The sequence below is a fragment of the Vicugna pacos genome, chromosome 3, assembly GCF_048564905.1.
Source record: "Vicugna pacos chromosome 3, VicPac4, whole genome shotgun sequence".
NCBI classification, from domain to species: domain Eukaryota; kingdom Metazoa; phylum Chordata; class Mammalia; order Artiodactyla; family Camelidae; genus Vicugna; species Vicugna pacos.
Window position 1 is genome coordinate 38453422 of NC_132989.1, and position 18296 is coordinate 38471717.

Sequence of the window (18296 nt, forward strand, 5' to 3'; positions counted from 1 at the left end):
ATCCAGGGGTTTGCCCTTCTTGCTCTACCACTGGCTTCAGCCTCCCTTGGTTTCCATGCTTAAAATGTCAATAAAAGTGCAGACTGTAACAATCAGAATCGTAGAATTTATGAGGTGAAAGGGATTAGAGATTATCTAGTCTACACTTTACATTTCTTAGAGGTAGCAGTTATGACCCAGAGGGCTGACTATCTCCACAAAGTCACCCAGCCTGTTGCTGTTCAGCACCCCCTCTGCATATCTATTCCAGAGCTTTTTCCATTACATGGTACCAAGCAACATCTGTATCCTTTGCTTAATTATTTCAGAAAGACCATGTAAGCAAAATCTGTCTATAATATCCCCTGGTCGGAAATCATGATGCAAAAAACAAAAAACAAAAAAAAAAGACCATTCTGAGAGGATATGTAGAGATAGCACAGGTAGTAAGAAATTTTTTAAAACCTTACTTTAGATCATTTTAACTTCTTTTTTTAATTGAAGTATAGTCAGTTTACAATGTTATGTCAATTTCTGGTATGAAGCATAATGTTTCAGTCATACATGTGCATACATATATTCTTTTTCATTATAGGTTACTATAAGATATTGAATATAGTTCCCTGTGCTATACATAAGAAGCTTGTTGTTTATCTAGTTTAGATATAGTAGTTAGTATCTGCAAATCTCAAACTCCCAATTTATCCCTTCCCTCCCACTTCATCCCTAGTAACCAAAAGTTTGATTTCAATGTCTGTGAGTCTGTTTCTGTTTTGTAAGTTCATTTGTGTCATTTTAACTTATTTCTCCACCAAATTCACTACCAGAATGTCTAGCAAGTGTTAAAACTGACATATTTATGCTTCACCTCCCTTCTCCTGTCCCTTGTGGAGGTGTTAGCAAGTGAGTGCTGGTAACACTGCTGACTTGTTATTAGCAAGACATGCAGCTCGCAAGTTGTCTGCAGTCCTGAGAATGGATTTCAAATCTGGGACTACTCCAGGCGGTGAGACTCCAGAGCCATATTTCTGTTACTCCCCGCTCTTCCTCCTATTCATGCTGCTTAGTCTAAATCAGGAATCTTGAAGAGCTCTCAGAAAAGTCTGCTCAAGATCTAAACATAAACATCACAGGGTTGCCAGTTGCACCCCCTAGATCCTGGAGGCCAGCTCTATTACTGACCCTCAGGAAGACCTGCAAACTGCCTCTGAAGCCTGTGTTTCTGCAGGAGGAAGTACTGCAATATGTTTAAGAACCAAAGGATGTGAATATCAGTTTTGCTTCTGACCAGGGGTAAGTACTTCAACTCTCATGGTCTCAGTCTCCTCATCTTTAAGATGGGAACAGTAACGAGAGAACCTAGGATCCAGCGATGTCTATGAAGAGCCAGTACAATGCCTGGAACATAGTAAGTGCTCAATAAATACTGAACTTCTACCACCACACCTGGCTCACACAGGAGCCAAGCAGGGGCAAAAGGCAAAAACACAGACAGCTGGGAGTAAGAAAAGAAGAAAAAGTCTTCAGTATGATTTCTGCAGAGTTAACAAAAGCAGAATAGAAAATGGTTACATTTTCACACGAGTCCATATTTGTCTATGGAGAGTCCTAGGAGCAAATAAGTATTCCCAGGGCTGTTTCAATTGAAACTTGAGACATGACACCTAGGCTGGGACAGCCTCTATGGAAAACAGTATAGAAGCTCCTCAAATAATTAAATACAGAATTACCATGGGATCCAGCAATACCACTTCTGGGTATTTATCTGCAGAAAACGAAAACACTAATTAAAAAAGATATATGCACCTGTATGTTCAATGTGGCATTATTTACAATAGGCATAGAAACAACCACATCCATCGATGGATGAATGGATAAAGAAGATGTAGGGGTGTGTGTGTGTATGTATATGTATATTATAATTAATGTTATGTATAATATTAATATATGTTACATATGTAAAATACATATGTAATATTATACAAATATAATGGAATACTACTCAGTCATTAAAAGAATGCAGTCTTGACATTTGTGACAACATGAATGGACCTTGAGGGCATTATGCCAAATGAAATAAGTCAGACAAAGAAAGACAAGTACTATATGATTTTACTCATATGTGGAATCTAGAAAACAAAACAAATGAACAAACAAAACTAAATTACATTCATAGATACCAAGAACAGAATGGCCATTGCCAGAGGGGAGGAAGGTTGCAGGGTGCGTAAAACGGAGAAAGAGGGGTAGAAGGTCAAGAGGTACAAACTTTCAGCTGTAAAATAAGTAAGTCACAGGGATGTAATGTACAGCATATAGTCAATAATATTACAGTATATATTTGAAAGTTGCCAAGAGGTAAATCTTTACATTGCTCATCATAAGAAAAAAAAATTTTATAACTTTGTATGGTGACAGCTGGTAACTAGACCAATTGTAGGGATAATTTTGCAGTATATACAAATATCAAATCATTATGTTGTACACCTGAAACTAATACACTGGTATGAGCCAAATGTACCTCCAAAAAACCCAACCCAAACCAAAACCAGAACACTAGATCTTGGAAAAAACTCACTAGGGTGGATCAGGCTGAGGAGTTGCCTCTTAGGGGCCCAGGCCCAGGAGTAGAAAGCCAGGCTGCACAGTTCCTCACCTCAGGGGCCTGACCAAGAAAAGAAAACTCGGACAACCAGAGCAATTTCTCATGTCAAGGGTGGCTTTTCTATATCAATGAGTCTCTGTTACCAGCAACATTTGCCCGGCGAGGTCAAGGCTGTGGGGTTTCACTTTCCTTCATACCTGAAATAAGAGATTACCTCAGAATTCACATCCATTGGGGAAGAGCCACTATCCCATCACTTCTGTATTACTTTCATCATCGCTTTTGCGGGTGAACTTCTGTAAAAGCCAGGTATCACGATGGTTTTTCGTTTTTTAATTATATGGCAATGATATACTCAAGAAGAAGAAAGAAAAAAAAGATCTGCACGGCCCAGAGGCCAGGACCTAACAAGGACAGTCAGGGCAGGGACATCACAGGACTATAGTGAAGGCCAGGCCTAAAATCAGGCAGCCCAAGGTCATGTCCATATGACCATTACTCTAAGAAGTATGGTATTAGAGGTCAAAGGTCACAAACTCAATTGATAAGTGAAATATGTGACTGACAGGATAACACAGCAGCAAGCAGCAGAGGCTTTGGCCAAACTGGCATGCGTAACCAACCAACTGGCATTTAAATTTTGAAAACTAAATACAGTGTGTATGTTGAGCAAATTACACGAGGGATCACACCTGGGTGAGGGCTCCCATTCTGATGTCCTGCTGTGGGTTCTGGTGGCCAAGAAGTGAACAGCGAAAAAGTCAGCCAAGAAAGGAAAGGGCAGGCGGCAGCGCCAGCACCCTCAGAGAAAGGAGGGTCTGGGCCCACCATGCCAGGGGCCTGGGCCATTACACCCACAATGAGAAGGCAAAGGACCCACCTCCGGGAGGGCAAGCAGGCACCGGGACCACGGGAGCATTCGCTGTGGAGCCGACACTCAGTGAGCCGGGGGTTCCTAGTGCAATCGTCTTGGAAAAGCAGCATCACGAGAACATGGTCTGACAACCGGACGCGGTGAGTACAGGGACAGGCCGGGACCCACGGGGGCCGCACACACACCTCCTGCTCAGGGCAGAGCCTCCCCACCCAGCCGGCCAAGTCTGAGGCGAAGCCGCACCTGATAGGAGGAAAAGAGTCAAAGGGGAGGGGCAGCTTCTAACAGGCTGAAGGAAAGGGAAAAACCACATCCTTCCACTGCATCTGTTGCATAAACAAGCATGTATTTAGTGCTAACTGTGCACCTTCCAAGGTACAGCTGAGGTTACAAAGATTTAAAAAACTATAGTTACTGAGAGTAGGTGGCTTCCTCTAGGTTAACAGGAGGGAGAGATTATTTGGCACCAGGGTTAGCCAAGTTTCAAACTTGGATTTGGTAACATACCATCTCATTAACCACTTTACTGGAATGCTAGGTAAACAGTATATTGAAGGAAAAAGATGTAGAGTTGATGCTCTCAAAAGTGACCTAGAGAGGGAAAGAAAATGAGGTCATCGTCATCATCAGACTTTTGACAACACACTTTGTCAGAAGAAAATGAAGTAATATATTTAAAATTCTCGAGGAAAGAAAATTGAGCCAAGTGTGTTATATCCAGCAAAACTGACCTTTAATATAAAGGTCACAGAGTTTTATCAAGAAATTAGGGGAAAAGAAAGAAATTGGGAATACTATTCCCAAGAGCACTTCCTAAGGAATCCACGAGACAAATGGCTTCAGTCAAAATGTGTAGGGACAATAAGCATGACATATATAGTTGCCTGCAGAAATAAGACTAGATGAATATGAAAAGGGAGGTATTTCAGTATATAATGGCTACATGATCTGACAAAGGCAGATACAGAACAAGCAAAAAAAAAAAGTGGGGAATAATGGGTATGGCATAAGCCAAAGAAAGTATTTTTACTTTTTTTATTAATCAGAGCTGATTACTGGGAGACTGCTTACGTGTAACACAGGACAATCAAATAGGTAACTAAAAGATATTCTATCTCCCTTGTGGCTAAAAAGCCAAGATCCTAAGCATGAAAGGAAGGAAATACAAATGTAATATAGAAGAGGCTAAACAAAAACCCCGTACCCTTGAACTTCACTTGGAAATATCAATATGATCTTACAAAGTGTTGTATCTTTGTATGTGTATATATGTTTGTATGTGTGTGTGCGTGTGTGTGTATTTTCTCAGCTTTGACCAATGAAAAGGCCTAGAAACAACGACCATTCCACTGAATGAGCATCCCTAGTGCTGGATTATGGTCCTGAAATATCATTCTTACTAAAAGAAACGAGGGATTCTTGAGGAATGGCTGATTCCAGGTCTAGGCAGAAAATGTACAAGACAAGCCTGGATCACCATAACACACCAGATAACATGGAAGCTAAGGTCACGGCAGAAGGACCCAGGAGCCAGCTTGAAGAAGCCCCCACTAGTCAAAGATAGGACAGTCTGAGTTTTATTAAATATACTGAATTTCATGATCATAACAATAAAGAAAATGTCCTAAGTGGTCCCCTTTTGAGAATGACAGGAAACCAATTCTCAAAAAGTGGGTAAATCAAAGGAAAGAACTGAGCATTCATCTTGTTTTTCCTATGTGACCTATACCACTGTGTAATCAAATAACAGATGGAAGGGAAGTCTATCTTTATAAAACTATTCCAGCTAATAAGTAAAAGCAAAATGGTAGAATTAGAATATCACTATTATGCAATCCCCAATGAATTAGGGTCAATCTAGACATTGAGGGTCAACATCTTCTAAAGGCAAAAAAAGAGCAGAAAAAACAGATGTTGTGTGCCTCTCAGTGAAAGAATATAACAGCACTGTAATCTTGCCAGAGGGATCAAACCTGAGTCTGATCAAGGCTCTGGACCTAGACACAGGAAATAGAGTGCAAGGGAATAAGCTGAAGTGCACGATGAGGGTGCATCTCTCTTGTTACCAAGACTGTGGGAAACTCTGCAGATCAAACTGCCCAAATCCTCCAACAACAGAAACATTATTCTTTTAAATAAGGGAGGATGTTAAGGAAATATGTAGATTAGAAGAGACAAGTTGTTTTTTGTTTTGTTATGTTTTTTAATGGGCAACAGTAAACTACAGTGTGTCAGGCTGCTCAGCTGGGTGATAAAACCATAAAGAGATGTAGGAAGTTATTACTATAAAAGGTAGGATGGCATTTACTTTTGGAAGGACAAAGGAGAACGTGAATAGGACAGGGAGGGTAGCTGGTAAAGTTCTATTTCTTGATGTGAGTGATGGCTGTATGAGTGTTTGCCTTATAATAATTAACTAAGGTGTACCTCTGTTTTATGTGGGGGCATTTTTTGTTACTTGTATTTTATTTTGCAATAAAAAGTGAAAAGAAAATCTAACATTTTCTCATACTGTATAAAAAAAAAACTCAAAATGGATTTAAAGATCTAAATGTAAGACTAGAAACCATAAAACACCTAGAAGAAAACATAGGTATTCATTGATGTAAATCATAGCAATATCTTTTTGGATCTGTCTCTTAAGGCCAAGGAATCAATATACCCACTCCTGGTTGTATTTCCAAAGAACCTGAAAACATGAATTCAAAAAGACACATGCACCCTATTGTTCATTTCAGCATTATTTACAATAGCCATGATATGGAAGAAACCTAAGTGTCCATCGACAGACCAAATGGATAAAAAAGTGGATAATATAAGTGGAATAGATAATATGATGGAATATTACTCAGCCATAACAACATCTGAACAACATGGATGGAACTGGAAGGTATTATGCTTAGTGAAATAAGGCAGACAGAGAAAGACAAATGCTATATGTTATCATTTATATGTGAAATCTAAAAAATAAACAAATGTATATAACTAAATATGCACAGACTCACAGATATAGAGAACAAACTAGTGGTTACCAGTGTGAAGAGGGAAGTAGGGAGGGGCAAGATAGGGGTAAGGGGTGAAGAGGTACAAACTACTATATGCAAAATTAATAAGATACAAAGATCTATTCACAGCACAGGAAATATAGCCAATATTTCATAATACCTTTAAATGGAATATAATCGATAAAAATATTGAATCACCATGTTGTACATCTGAAACTAATATATAAATCAACTATACTTCAATTAAAGAAAAAGCAATAAAGTAACATTTTCTTTTTTTTTTAAGTTAAAAAAAAGAAAATCTAGGTGTGTCAGCACAAGAGTCAACTGATGGGAAAGCCAGCCAGTCAGAGAGAAGGGCAAGGGGCCAGCAGCCAGTCAGCTGGGAGCCATTGTTTGATGAAGGACTTCTGTGTCAGTGTTCTGCTCATGTTGATGATAAACAATTTCATCCACAGTGCTTTAATGAAAATTGGCCTTATAGCACTTCAAACTATTTGTTAATAATTTATTACTTTATTTATATGAGAAATCTAAAAAATAATAACAATAATCATAGGAACACAAATGAACTAATTATTTATAAGCTGATTGACTTCTTCAATATGTGTAAGCACATTTGACTGTCCTTTATGATTGGATTACTGCATTCTGTTGATTCTTATTTTGTAGTTGGCTTTATTCCCTTGATAACTACGTAAGTGTAAAAAGCTAAAGCTCTAATCTGTTCTTAGAAACAATAATCAGTACATATATGTAAACTAAAAAAAAGTGCAATATACTGTATATATGTATTGACATGCAATATAACGTGTATGTGCAGTCGAACTGTAACAATTCTACCTAATAAAACTGAAAAAGGGAAAAAGAAAAAACCAAAACTTACAGCAATGGCATACTCCAAAATATCTCAAAGGCACTCCCAACTCAAAATGACATCTTGGATGCCTAAGTGGGACTGCCAAGAGCTGCAGGGTGTTGAGTTCTCACAGACATAAGATGAATGAATCACTTGACTCAAAGTTGTACCATTCAGCATACGAACCTAGCGCAGCTTCAAGTTCCCAGAATCAGACAAGAAACCTAAACTCCTTACTCCCCTAGTCGGCTCCAGATCAAAGTTATTAGCAATAGTAGATTTAAAAAAACAAACAAAACAATTTTCCCCAAACATTAAGCATCCTAAAGTCTACGTGAACTGTCACACCCAAGATGTCGTTACAGCTTTGGCAGCGTGGGTTCTGGACTAAGAGAAGAAACACAGGCTCCCAAGGTCTGTACTGAGCTGTGTGGATAGGATCTCGGAGCAGTGGCTTCACTGCGTTCGTTCCCAGCATCAGAGTCACAAGAAACACATAGCCCTGCATCTACCGTGGCCAGCTCCCAGTGCCTAAGCACTCTGCAGGGCACAATCTGCACAATGATCACCCAGAAGTTGTCTCAGCTGTTGTAAAATTGTCCTCACACGAAGAATCTACAACCTGAGACAAATTTGCCATCACTCAGATTGGCACTCTGCTGTACAAACCAATAATGAAAGACCTATTCCTCTGGGTCATTAAAATTGCCCGACTTCTCCCCAGTATGAAATAGGAGATAAAGGTTATCTTCTCAGTTTGGGAAGTGCAGCTCCATTGATCTTGAACTTCCACAGCCTTACTTTGAAATGTGAATTACCTGAACTAAACATAGGATTTGGGGTACAATCTGCAGATGGCAGCAGTCCGAGAATGACAGACCCTAAGTGCCGGGATGTGGCACTGTAGAGGAGACTGTCCTGGCTTGTTGAAGGTCACCAAGTGAGTGAGTGTCAGCTAGGCACACGCTCATGGTTCATCTTTCAACTATTAAAAACAAAATTTTGAGTATATCTCCACTGTAAGATGTGAAGAATAAAATAGGACATAAACTATAAATGGGGCATACGCATACTACCATGGGACACACAACCACGAAGGAGACTCCGACTGGCTGGAGAGGTAACAGCCTTTGACAGCTCACAGACAATGAGGGAGTTGGTAGCAGTTTACTGAGGAGTAATACCCTGTGGCAGTTCAGAGCACAAGTATGAGAGGCAGCTGAGCTGCCGGGTGTGACTCCCAGCTTGGCCAGGCATCTGTGGTAGGTTATTTAACCTCCCCAAACCTTAATTTCTCATCTCCAAATGCAGTTTAACAATAATACCTTTCTGGGTAGGGGAGGGATAAATTAAAAAATTATCAGATACACACTACTATATATAAAATAAATAACAAAGACCTACTTTATAGCACAGGGAGCCATATTCAGTTTCTTATAATAACCTATAACAGAAAAGAATCTGAAAAAAAAGTATGTATATACATGGCTGAATAGCTTTGTTGTACAGTTTAAACTAACACTGTAAATCAATTACACTTCAATAAACAATAAAATAAGATAAAATAAAAAAACCAGTAATACATTTCTCACGGATCTGTTACAAAGATGAAATGGGATATGGTGTATTAAGCACTTCCCACAGTGCCCGGCCCATCACAAGTACCCAAAAATGTTTGCCATGATTACTGTTATTGGGGTGGTAAACATTTGCAGAAACAGAAAGAACTCTCTATCTGATGAGCATCTTCTGGATTTCAATGCAACATGCTGTCCCCCAAACTAAGAGAGGCAATTTTTATTATCCCACAACCCTTCACATTAAAAAGTCACTGCTAGTAGTAATTATGTGCCTGTGTGTGATTTTCAACACCTTCCACATCTTGGCTTTGGTTTCTCCCAACCACTAATCTTGGGTGGTTTATTTTAACACCAATAAAACCTGGGATGATTATTATCAGTAAGAGTGTTGGCCTTATCTAGCCTAGACAGCTAGGGCATGGGAGCCTGGGGCTGGGGCAGATGCTATTTGTCTGCCCAGGAATCATGCCCCTCTCTGTCCTTTTTTTTTTTAATCTGTCCTTCCTATTGGTACAGACAGTCTCCCACAGTAGAAGCTGTCCCTCAAAGTCCATGACACTCTCACAGCTTCCCTGGCAGCTGTGACTCAGTTCTGGACAATGAGGCCTGAGGAGGCTTCAAGAAAGATTTGGTCGTCTGATGAAAAGAGATGGACACCACAAGAGGACAGATTCATCACCACACGCTGTGCCTACCTCCCCCGACACCCACAGGCACTTTCTGCCTCTGAATGAATTTGGAGAAGCCTGTGATACCCATTCCCTGAAGAAGCTATTTTCTGTCTGTGAGGCAGGTGGCAAGTCTGCAGAAAAAAAGTAACGTGCTGAGGATGGAAGAGTAGAAGGATGGAAAGAACCTGGTCCCTGATGATACTGTTTGAGCCACTGACTCAACTCTGGACTGGACCAATCCCAGACTACCCTTCACCTAAGATAATGTAATGTCTTTACTGTTTAAACCACTGTTAACTGGGCTTTCTCTTACCTGCAGCCTAAAGCATCCTAACTGTTATAGTCCGAATCATGTCCATTCAGAATTCCTATGTTGATGCCCTTACCCCTAGTCCCTCAAAATGGGACTGTATTTTGATATATGGTCTTTAAAAAGGTGATTCAACAGCTATGAGGCTTTTAGGGTGGGTCCTAATGCAATCTGACTGGTGTCCTTATAAGAAGAGGAGATTTGGGTACACAGACACCAGGGGCATATGTACAAAAGAAACTGAGAGAATTTGTTGCCAGCAGCTCTGAACTACAAGTAATAGTAAAGGAAGTTCTTCAGGGTGAAGGCCAAAAAAATACCTGATGGAAGCTTGGGTCTACACTAAAGAATGCAGACCTTCAAATAAGTGGATATATATGAAATATGAAAAAAACTTTTTGCCATGTTTCCATTTCTTTAAAAGATCATTTCAGTTAAAACTAATAACCATCATTTCTGAGGATACATATATGTGGAAGTAAATCATATGACAGTTACGTTAAGGGTATTATTTGCGATTCCCTTTACAAAAGTGATTGTTATAGACAGAATTCTACCCCCTCCCCTCAAATTCATATGTTGAAGCCCTAACCCTCAATGTGACTGGAGACAGGGCCTTTGAAGAGGAAACCAAGGTTCAATAAGGTCATAAGGGTGGGGTCCTAATCCAGTAAGACTGCAGTCCTTCTGAAAAGAGAGGAGAGAGTCGGCAGATGCGAGTGCACAGAGAAAAGACCATGTGAGGACACCAGGAAAATGTGTTAATTTGCAAACTTCTGAGAGAGGCCTCAGGAGAAGCCACACCTGCTGACACCTTGACCTTGGCCTTCCAGCCTCCAGAGCTGTGAGAAACTAATTTCTACAGTTTAAGTCACCCAGTCTGTGGTATTTTGTTACGGCAGCCCCAGCAAATTGTTACAGTGAAGAAGTATTCCATTTGTTACCATGAATGTACAAATATTAGGGCAGCCATAAAAGGGAAGGGAACTTACGAAAGACTGACAGACGGGTAAAATGTGGGGTGGAGGTGCTTGTAGGGAACTCAGAGTCCAGGTATGCACCAGGAAGACTGTGGTGATTAATCCTCTGCCCCGTGGTCTCTCTCCACGTCACTGCCCAACCTCCTCTATCAGCCCCTTTCCCCATCTGTGAGGCTGGAAGGTGCCTGGTGTGCTGGACTCTGGGGCAGCAAACCTGGAGGGTGGCCAGCTGGAGAGGAAGGCTGAGGCATGCCTCAAATCAGTCCATGTTCATACTTGTTGATCCCTGGTCAAATATTTAAACCTAGAGGGAAAATATAGTGGTTCAACTGCAGTCAGTGGCAAGCAGCAACAGTAGCGGACCGTTACTATTCATAGTTTTCCTGGCCCCTATTACAATGATAAACTGCAAACTGACCAGAATTCAGAAATAGGAAAGAAACTCTCAAGTTGTGGCACAACTCAAAATGCAAAAAAAGCCAAAGAAGGAAGAGGAGGAGGAGAAAGAAGAGGAAGTGGATGGGGGAGGGGGAGGAAGTGGATGGGGGGGGAGGAAGTTACAGCCAGAAGGCGTCAAAGAAAAAAAAATCTGTTCTCCATTTTCCCACTGCCCACCATTACAAGGGGAGAGGGGCACTCAGAACAGGACAGATTCCTGGAGGTGCCAGGACTCAGGACAGGGGAGTAGACCCAGGCAAGGGAAAACGGACCACTTGGCAACCCAAGGGTCTTGGGCCTGGGGCTCTTCCCAGCATGTGCCATTCCTGGAAGAAGGACTCACATCCCTTGTTAGTGATCTACAAAGTGACACGAGGTGTCATAAAGGCACACTCAAGGGTGAGGTCAGCACTGCCAGTGTCTGGAAATCCAGTCTGTCAACGAATGAACACTGAGCTGACTCCCCAGCGTCTCTACTTCATGGCTTTCAATTCCTGGATTTATTTATGCAATGCGACTATTGGTTTTGGTCGTTTTTTGTTCTTAACCTGGCTGCAGGTTAACATTTTTTTAACCCAGTGAGGACTGGATCTACTTGAAAAACCACTTTGTTATTTCTTAGGATGGGTACACAGGTGTTCATTTTTTGCCTGTTCATTTTTATCTTCTTTAACTTTAAAGCCACTCTATACTTCCAAGAGATTTGCACTTTCCACTACCAAAAACCAAAACCAAACCAACCAAACAAACAAACAAAGAAACCACTCAACAACAACAAAAAAAACCCCTATAGATATCTGCTGCCTCAATAATCTTACAGAACAAGACCTTAAAACTGGTCTCGCAGGCTAGGGGTTTTCAGTTTGCCATGCATCAGTCACGGGGGTGGGGCTTTTAGAAATGCAGCTCCCAGACCCGGCCTTTGTGATGCTGGAGTAGGTGGAGCCCAGGATTCTGCACTGTTTATGTGCGGATTCCCAGGTGATGCTAACTTGCAGTCACGTAGGGAGCTACGGCCCCAGATGAGCCCTAAAATACAGCAGCATGTTGGACATGTTCAAAGTTCCATTTAGCAGATTACCTCTGTGGCTGCCCAGATAATCATACTCTAAAACCAGCCCACCTGGGGACCCAGGGCTGGGACACCCTGCTTTCTCAAGAAGCTCCTTATCCACACAGAGTCTCTCACCTTAGCAGCCGTTCCTTCCGGAACTCTCAGTGGTTCCAGGCCACAGAGGCAAAGGAGCAAAACAGCTGAGTGTGTAGAACACAGAGGCCATCGCCAGGCGCTTGGGGACGGCTGAGCTCATCAGGTACACTCTGTGAGTCACTGGGGGCATGCCTCTGCTCCAAGGCGGGAGGAATTCCATCATGAAGTCTAGACTGCTCTGCCCTTCGAGGGCGGTGATAGTATTGAATCAAACACCAGCCATTTCCTGGAAAACTACTTCATCTTTTTAAAGATAGAAGAAAGGGGGTGGGGAGGAGTTATTTCCTGATCACAGAGGGGTGGAATCAGGTATTGAATTTATTTCTAAAAGGTCTGAGTCATCAAAGATTGTTTTGAACTTTGCAATCTTTTGCCAACATGGTGCCTGCAGTTTTTCTTAGAAGCCAGTGGCATTTCTGCAGAATTCCCTCTTATTGCATCTACATGTGTGTGAGAGCCTGAACACAGCTCAGGAGCCCGATACAGGAAAGGTACTTAGGGCCCTGCAAGCACACACCACAACCTCCCTCACTTTGGTGGACAGTCATAATATAAGGAACTCATTTTTTGAAATAAATAAAGTAATAGTCGGGAGTGGAGAAGGCTTGAACTGAACGCACTGGGTTTGAAGCAAGAAGAGTCAGGCTTAGAGAAGGTACTGGCTGGGTGGGCTGTTTCTTCCTTTGGGTCCTTTCAAAGTGTCCTGTGTGGCCTGGAGAGGGCTGTGTCCCCAGAAGAGCTTGCCCCAGTGGACAACCCTAAAGATGGTGCCCCTGCCCTCTGCCTCCCGGAACTCTCACAACTTCCCCTGAGGACATGCCAGCCCCAGTCCCTTTGCAACACCAAGGGCAGCTGAGACATATGCTCCTGTCTGGCTTGGACAACCTGGTTTCATCCACGACCTGTTTTAAATAAGGGCCTCCCAAGATGAAAGGCCAACCTACAGCTCACAGTTGAACTGTAACAGGTCTTTACAAAGCTTCCCTTCTGCACAGGGAGACTGAACGCACTGGCTCTTTCTGTTCAGACACATAAAACCCAGGTGCCCTGCTCTGGTTCATTTCTCTCTGTGGCAGCAGCAAGATTTCCCTATTTAATCATGTGACCCTGCAGCTGCGAATCATTGAAATGGTGCTATATTCACCCCGTTCCTCTGGGTTTCTCTGGCATCATTAGAAGCAAAAAAGAAAGTTCATGCTAAAAGCACGTGTGGTACAAGTTACCTCTCTCCCTCTCTACTCCACAACGGCCCAGTACAAATGCCATCCTCCTGAAACGACATCGATTTGGCCAATCCAACAAAGTCTACTGCTCACTTCTGCACAGTGGACAAGAGAAGAGGAACAGCCTGGTTTAATCCATATGATATAAATACTAGCCCCCCTTTTTAGGTAAAGAAATAGGCTCAGAGAGCTTAAGTAGATTGTCCAAAGTCACACAGCCCACGGTGGTTGAGACATGAACAGCTGATTTCAGCCGAGTCATGTGAACCAACGATTTCTTGAGTAAACTAAAACTCTTCTTTATTCCCAATGTTTAAGGAAACTACGACAAGTGGAATTTTGAACTTAATTCCACTCTCTGTTACTAAAGAAACATACCCCAATTTGTTTATAAGTCGGCTTGGGTTGCTCCAGTGAAGGTCCATTCCTGTGACCTCTCACCCTTTTTTTTTTCTTTTTGGTAGGGAAGATTGCTGCATGCCTAGTTAGCTCCCAGTCACCTCAAGTGAAGTATCATCATGTTGATCTATAACCCCTCTCATTCTACGTAAAAAAGCACAACCCTAAGAAAACAAACATGTTGACACCCATTCAGCTTTGCAACTGGCTCTGAATCTTTGCTGCCTTGGTTGTGAACCATAAATATTTGCTTCTTGAGAAAAAGCAACTGGTCTCTAAAAAGGTGGGTGTATGTTATTTGAATATTCCAGAGCCTGTGACATTTTCAACAAGTTTCTCAGGTAACTTCTAGGCTCGATGTGAAAGGCCGGGAAAACAAAATCCTGTGGAATCGGGTGTATTGCAATTAGACCCCGGGTTCTTAGAAACTGACATTAGAAGAAAGGTGTTTCTTACTATTGAAAAATAAAAATACTTTGAAAATAGTTCTTCCACCAACCTAAGAAAGTGTCTTTACTTTCCTTTGGAAAACTCAGAAGAACTATGAAGCCATCTTGGCCACTGTCAACTCACTTTCAGGGACCTGTTCTTACCAATAAACATGTTTGTGCAAGTCACCAGTCCTCTTGGATCCCAGGCCTTCATGTGAACATAAGAGGGTTGCACAGTGCCACACACACAGTAAGAGCTCAATAAATGCCTGCTTCATGAATGAATGGTGCCCCTGCAAACTGGACTGAGGGGCTGTGCTCCAAACCTGTATACCTTATATAACAGCCAACGTTGCAGTCTAAGACCTATGGGTCAGACGGTTTCTAAGGTGCTGCTTGCCCTCACATTCTAGAATTATCTAACCCCTACTTGTAGTTCATTTCCTTCTCTTTAGGTCAAAATGTAGAAGGCAAACTGATGTTCACTGGATCCTATCTGACCTCGTTTACATTGTGCAACAAGGTTCACTGATTTTTTTTTTTTAACCCTCAACAAATCACCCATTTTTAGCTACTGGGAAACCCCACTGGTGGACAAAAGTGTAGAAACTGCAGTTGGCTTAGACCCCAGGGCCAAAGTCATCAAAACCAGAGAGGAGAGCAGGAAGTAAACTGTTACAGGGAAACATTAAGGTTGGGGTGTTAAAAGCTCCTTTTTGGTGTTGGCTGAGTTCTTACTGTGTGCATTTGGTATTAAATGCAGGATGTGGGCAGTGTGAGGAGAGGAGAGGTGATAAAAGTTAATCTGGCACCACATGGTGCCTTCCCTTAACTTCTGTGTCAGAGCTGATTCTCTGTGAATGCCAAATTGAAGCAAACTGTCCCCTTTTGATCCAGGTTGGCCCCTGTTCATGTCCCTGTTGCCCAAGTCATTGTCCAAGCAGATAAGGATTAATTGGATTAATTAACGCTGAGGCTTTTCTAGTGCCTGACACCATGGCGGCCTCAGCTTCAAGGATCAGCTATTTGAAGTTCCTCAAGCTACAGACCAGCCCGGCTACCCCTACCCCTACCTCAGCATTTCCTAATGAGTACTGTTTCTATGCAATCATTTCTCTTCACACACCCTTTCCTCGAATTTCAACAGAATGAAGAATTGCAGAGAATGGGCCTCATAAAACCCTCTATTACTGGCCCTGGCAGTGTGCACGTTCACCCTCTGTTTCTGTCATTCCTTTGGGATCCCAGAACAGCCTGTCCTCGCAATATTCACTACACAGATGAAGACTATTTCTAGCAATACTGTCAGAAACAAAATTAAGAGACAACAAAGATAAGCAGATTTTCCAGCTCACACCACCCCTGTCTCATTAAACTTAAACACATTAGAACACAGGGCACAACAAAGTCACCCTTAAAGAAAAAAATTTAAAGGACCATCTGTGCAGGATCACTGCACTTTGTGGAGAAATTTCTTATAGTCAATAATTTATTAATGATTCTTAAATTAGCAGATAATCTTGACAGACATAAGGGCCCATAAGGCCTCCGTTAAGGCAAATAGCTAAGACTGTGCATTCAATAACTAAGGTATTCATATTTTACAGGGAGGCAGATGGTAGTCCACTTCCCTAAAACTTTATTTACTCAAATTACCCATAAAAACTCAAAAGGTGAGCAAGGGATGGGGAGGCAAGTAATGTGTATAGAGGGGAACAGGCATCCCCCCTTAGCCCCAAAACTACAAAAAAGCCAATTATGTTACCAGCTAGAATATTAATAATAATTTGCTGACTTAACTCTCCATGACAGAATTAGAAGGTGGCAATCAATGTTTCCAGGTGTTTAATTAAATGTGATAATTATTTCATTCCTTAAAGAGAGATGTAGTCATATGTTTACATTTCAAAGCATAATGTTTCCTTAGTTAAAACACTGTGGAAACACTTTTGTGTAACACAGGATTCAAACCAGGATAAAAATATCTGCTGTGATAAGCAGCACTTAAAGTGAATTTATCAGCTCTAACTTTCATACCCAGGGCACAAAGGCAACTTAAAGGCTCTGATTATTTCCTTTAGCCACATAGTTCCATTTCCCTTACACTTCAATGAATCATTTCTACTCCACATGCCATTCCCCTACCAGCATCTCTAAAATGAATTCTTATCAAGAAAGTGTGGAGCATCTTATGGGTATCTCGACTTTCACAGCAAGAACACAGCAAGAATCAACTGAGATACAGAAGAATTCAGAGACTGTTATAATTGTGTGGGACTTCAGCAACCAGGGAATCATTTTATAGATGGATTAAAGTACGGCTATCAATTGAATCTGTTTTTAGCACAGAAATACACCCAACGTTGAGATAGTATTGGCTTCTCAATAAAAACAATTTATGGAAGGATGGAATTATCAGTCTTAACGCAAGCATTTTGTTGTTTACACACTGAGCTCTCAACTACTGTCTCCGTCCTCCCATGGTTCCCTTGGGGTACTGCTCTTCCTACCTAATACTGTGTTTTGGGAAACCAGGTGGCCTTATAAATATCGTGTCACTGAATCAATAAACATCTTTTAGGCGCCCAAGCCCAGTTGGTCAGCCCGGTCTTGAACGTGCCTATCGGCCGCCCCGGGTCCGAGGGCGCTCATGAAATGTTTTTGCATCAGGTGCTGAGGGCTTGAGGGTCACACACGCGCGCATAAGGACACGGCGGGGGCCGGGGGGACGGGGACACACACACACACACACACACACACAATTTTCTTCCTCAAAGGAAGTCTCCACAGAATGATCTCAAGGCAAAACTCTAGCCCCTGCCCGTTTTACAATGCAGGGTTGGATTACAATCTCAGGCCAGCATCTCGGTCTGCAATCTGGGGCATTCTGATAACCCGGGCAGTCCTTTCCACAGCAGGGGCTGGTACCAGGAGGGCGTGACACAAAGCGGGGGCCGCGACTGCAGAAGAAATGAAGGAATAGCGACGGGGCTTAGGGCAGGAGGTGGAAGTTAGGGGGTCAACCAGAGTCCGTAAGGGCTCCTAACTCGAGGTCTCAGATTGTCGCTGCGACGCAGGAACTGAGTAAAAACTCCGGGGAGTTTCCGGAGCTGTGCGCGCCTGCACACCCACTCACACTCACTCCAGAAACTCTCGGTGAGAGGAAAGCGCGCCCCCAGGAGCAGCCCACAGCCCAGCGGCCCGGGAAGCCCCGAGAGGGTGTGTGCGGGACCGGCTCGCCCGGGAGGCACTTACTCTGAAGAGGGGGCGCGGCGGCGCCGGGACGCTGAGGCGAGCTGGGCGGTCTGACGGCGCGGAGCTCCCTAGCCGCTTGAACGCTCGCGGGCTCCCGCGGACTGATCAGCAGAGCGCGGGCCACCGACGGCGGGAGAAAAGAAGTCAGGGGCGGGGCAAAAGAAGATAGGGGCGGGGCTAGGGACTGGAGGCGGGGCGTGAAGGGGAGGAGGAGCGGCGGGGCTAGGAGGAGGGTCTAGAGGGCCAGGGCGGAGCGAGGAGGAGAAGCCTGGCAGCCGGGACCGCCCGGGGCCCGGGAGTGACCAGCGCTCGCGAGAAAGCGGAGAGGGGCTGGGCGGCAGCCCGGGAGCTGGACTCAAGCTGCAAGGCAAGACCTTTGGGCGCCAAGAGCCTGGGAAGACGTTACCTTTGGGGTCTCTCAGTTTCTTCAGTTGTGAAAATGAGATACCAACCTCGTAGTGTGTTTAGACGGTTAAA

At 42.9% G+C, this 18296-nt stretch overlaps 1 protein-coding gene across 1 annotated transcript in view; it reads right to left on the reverse strand.

Moving 5' to 3' along the window:
* Window positions 1-17969, reverse strand: part of TNFAIP8 (TNF alpha induced protein 8) — a 120854-nt gene extending 102885 nt beyond the window's left edge. Inside the window, exon 1 of the mRNA XM_015250328.3 lies at window positions 17820-17969. Coding sequence (XP_015105814.1) covers window position 17820 — 1 coding nt within the window. The 5' untranslated portion in view covers window positions 17821-17969. The remainder of the gene's footprint in view (window positions 1-17819) is intronic.
* Between the last annotated feature and the right edge of the window lie 327 nt (window positions 17970-18296).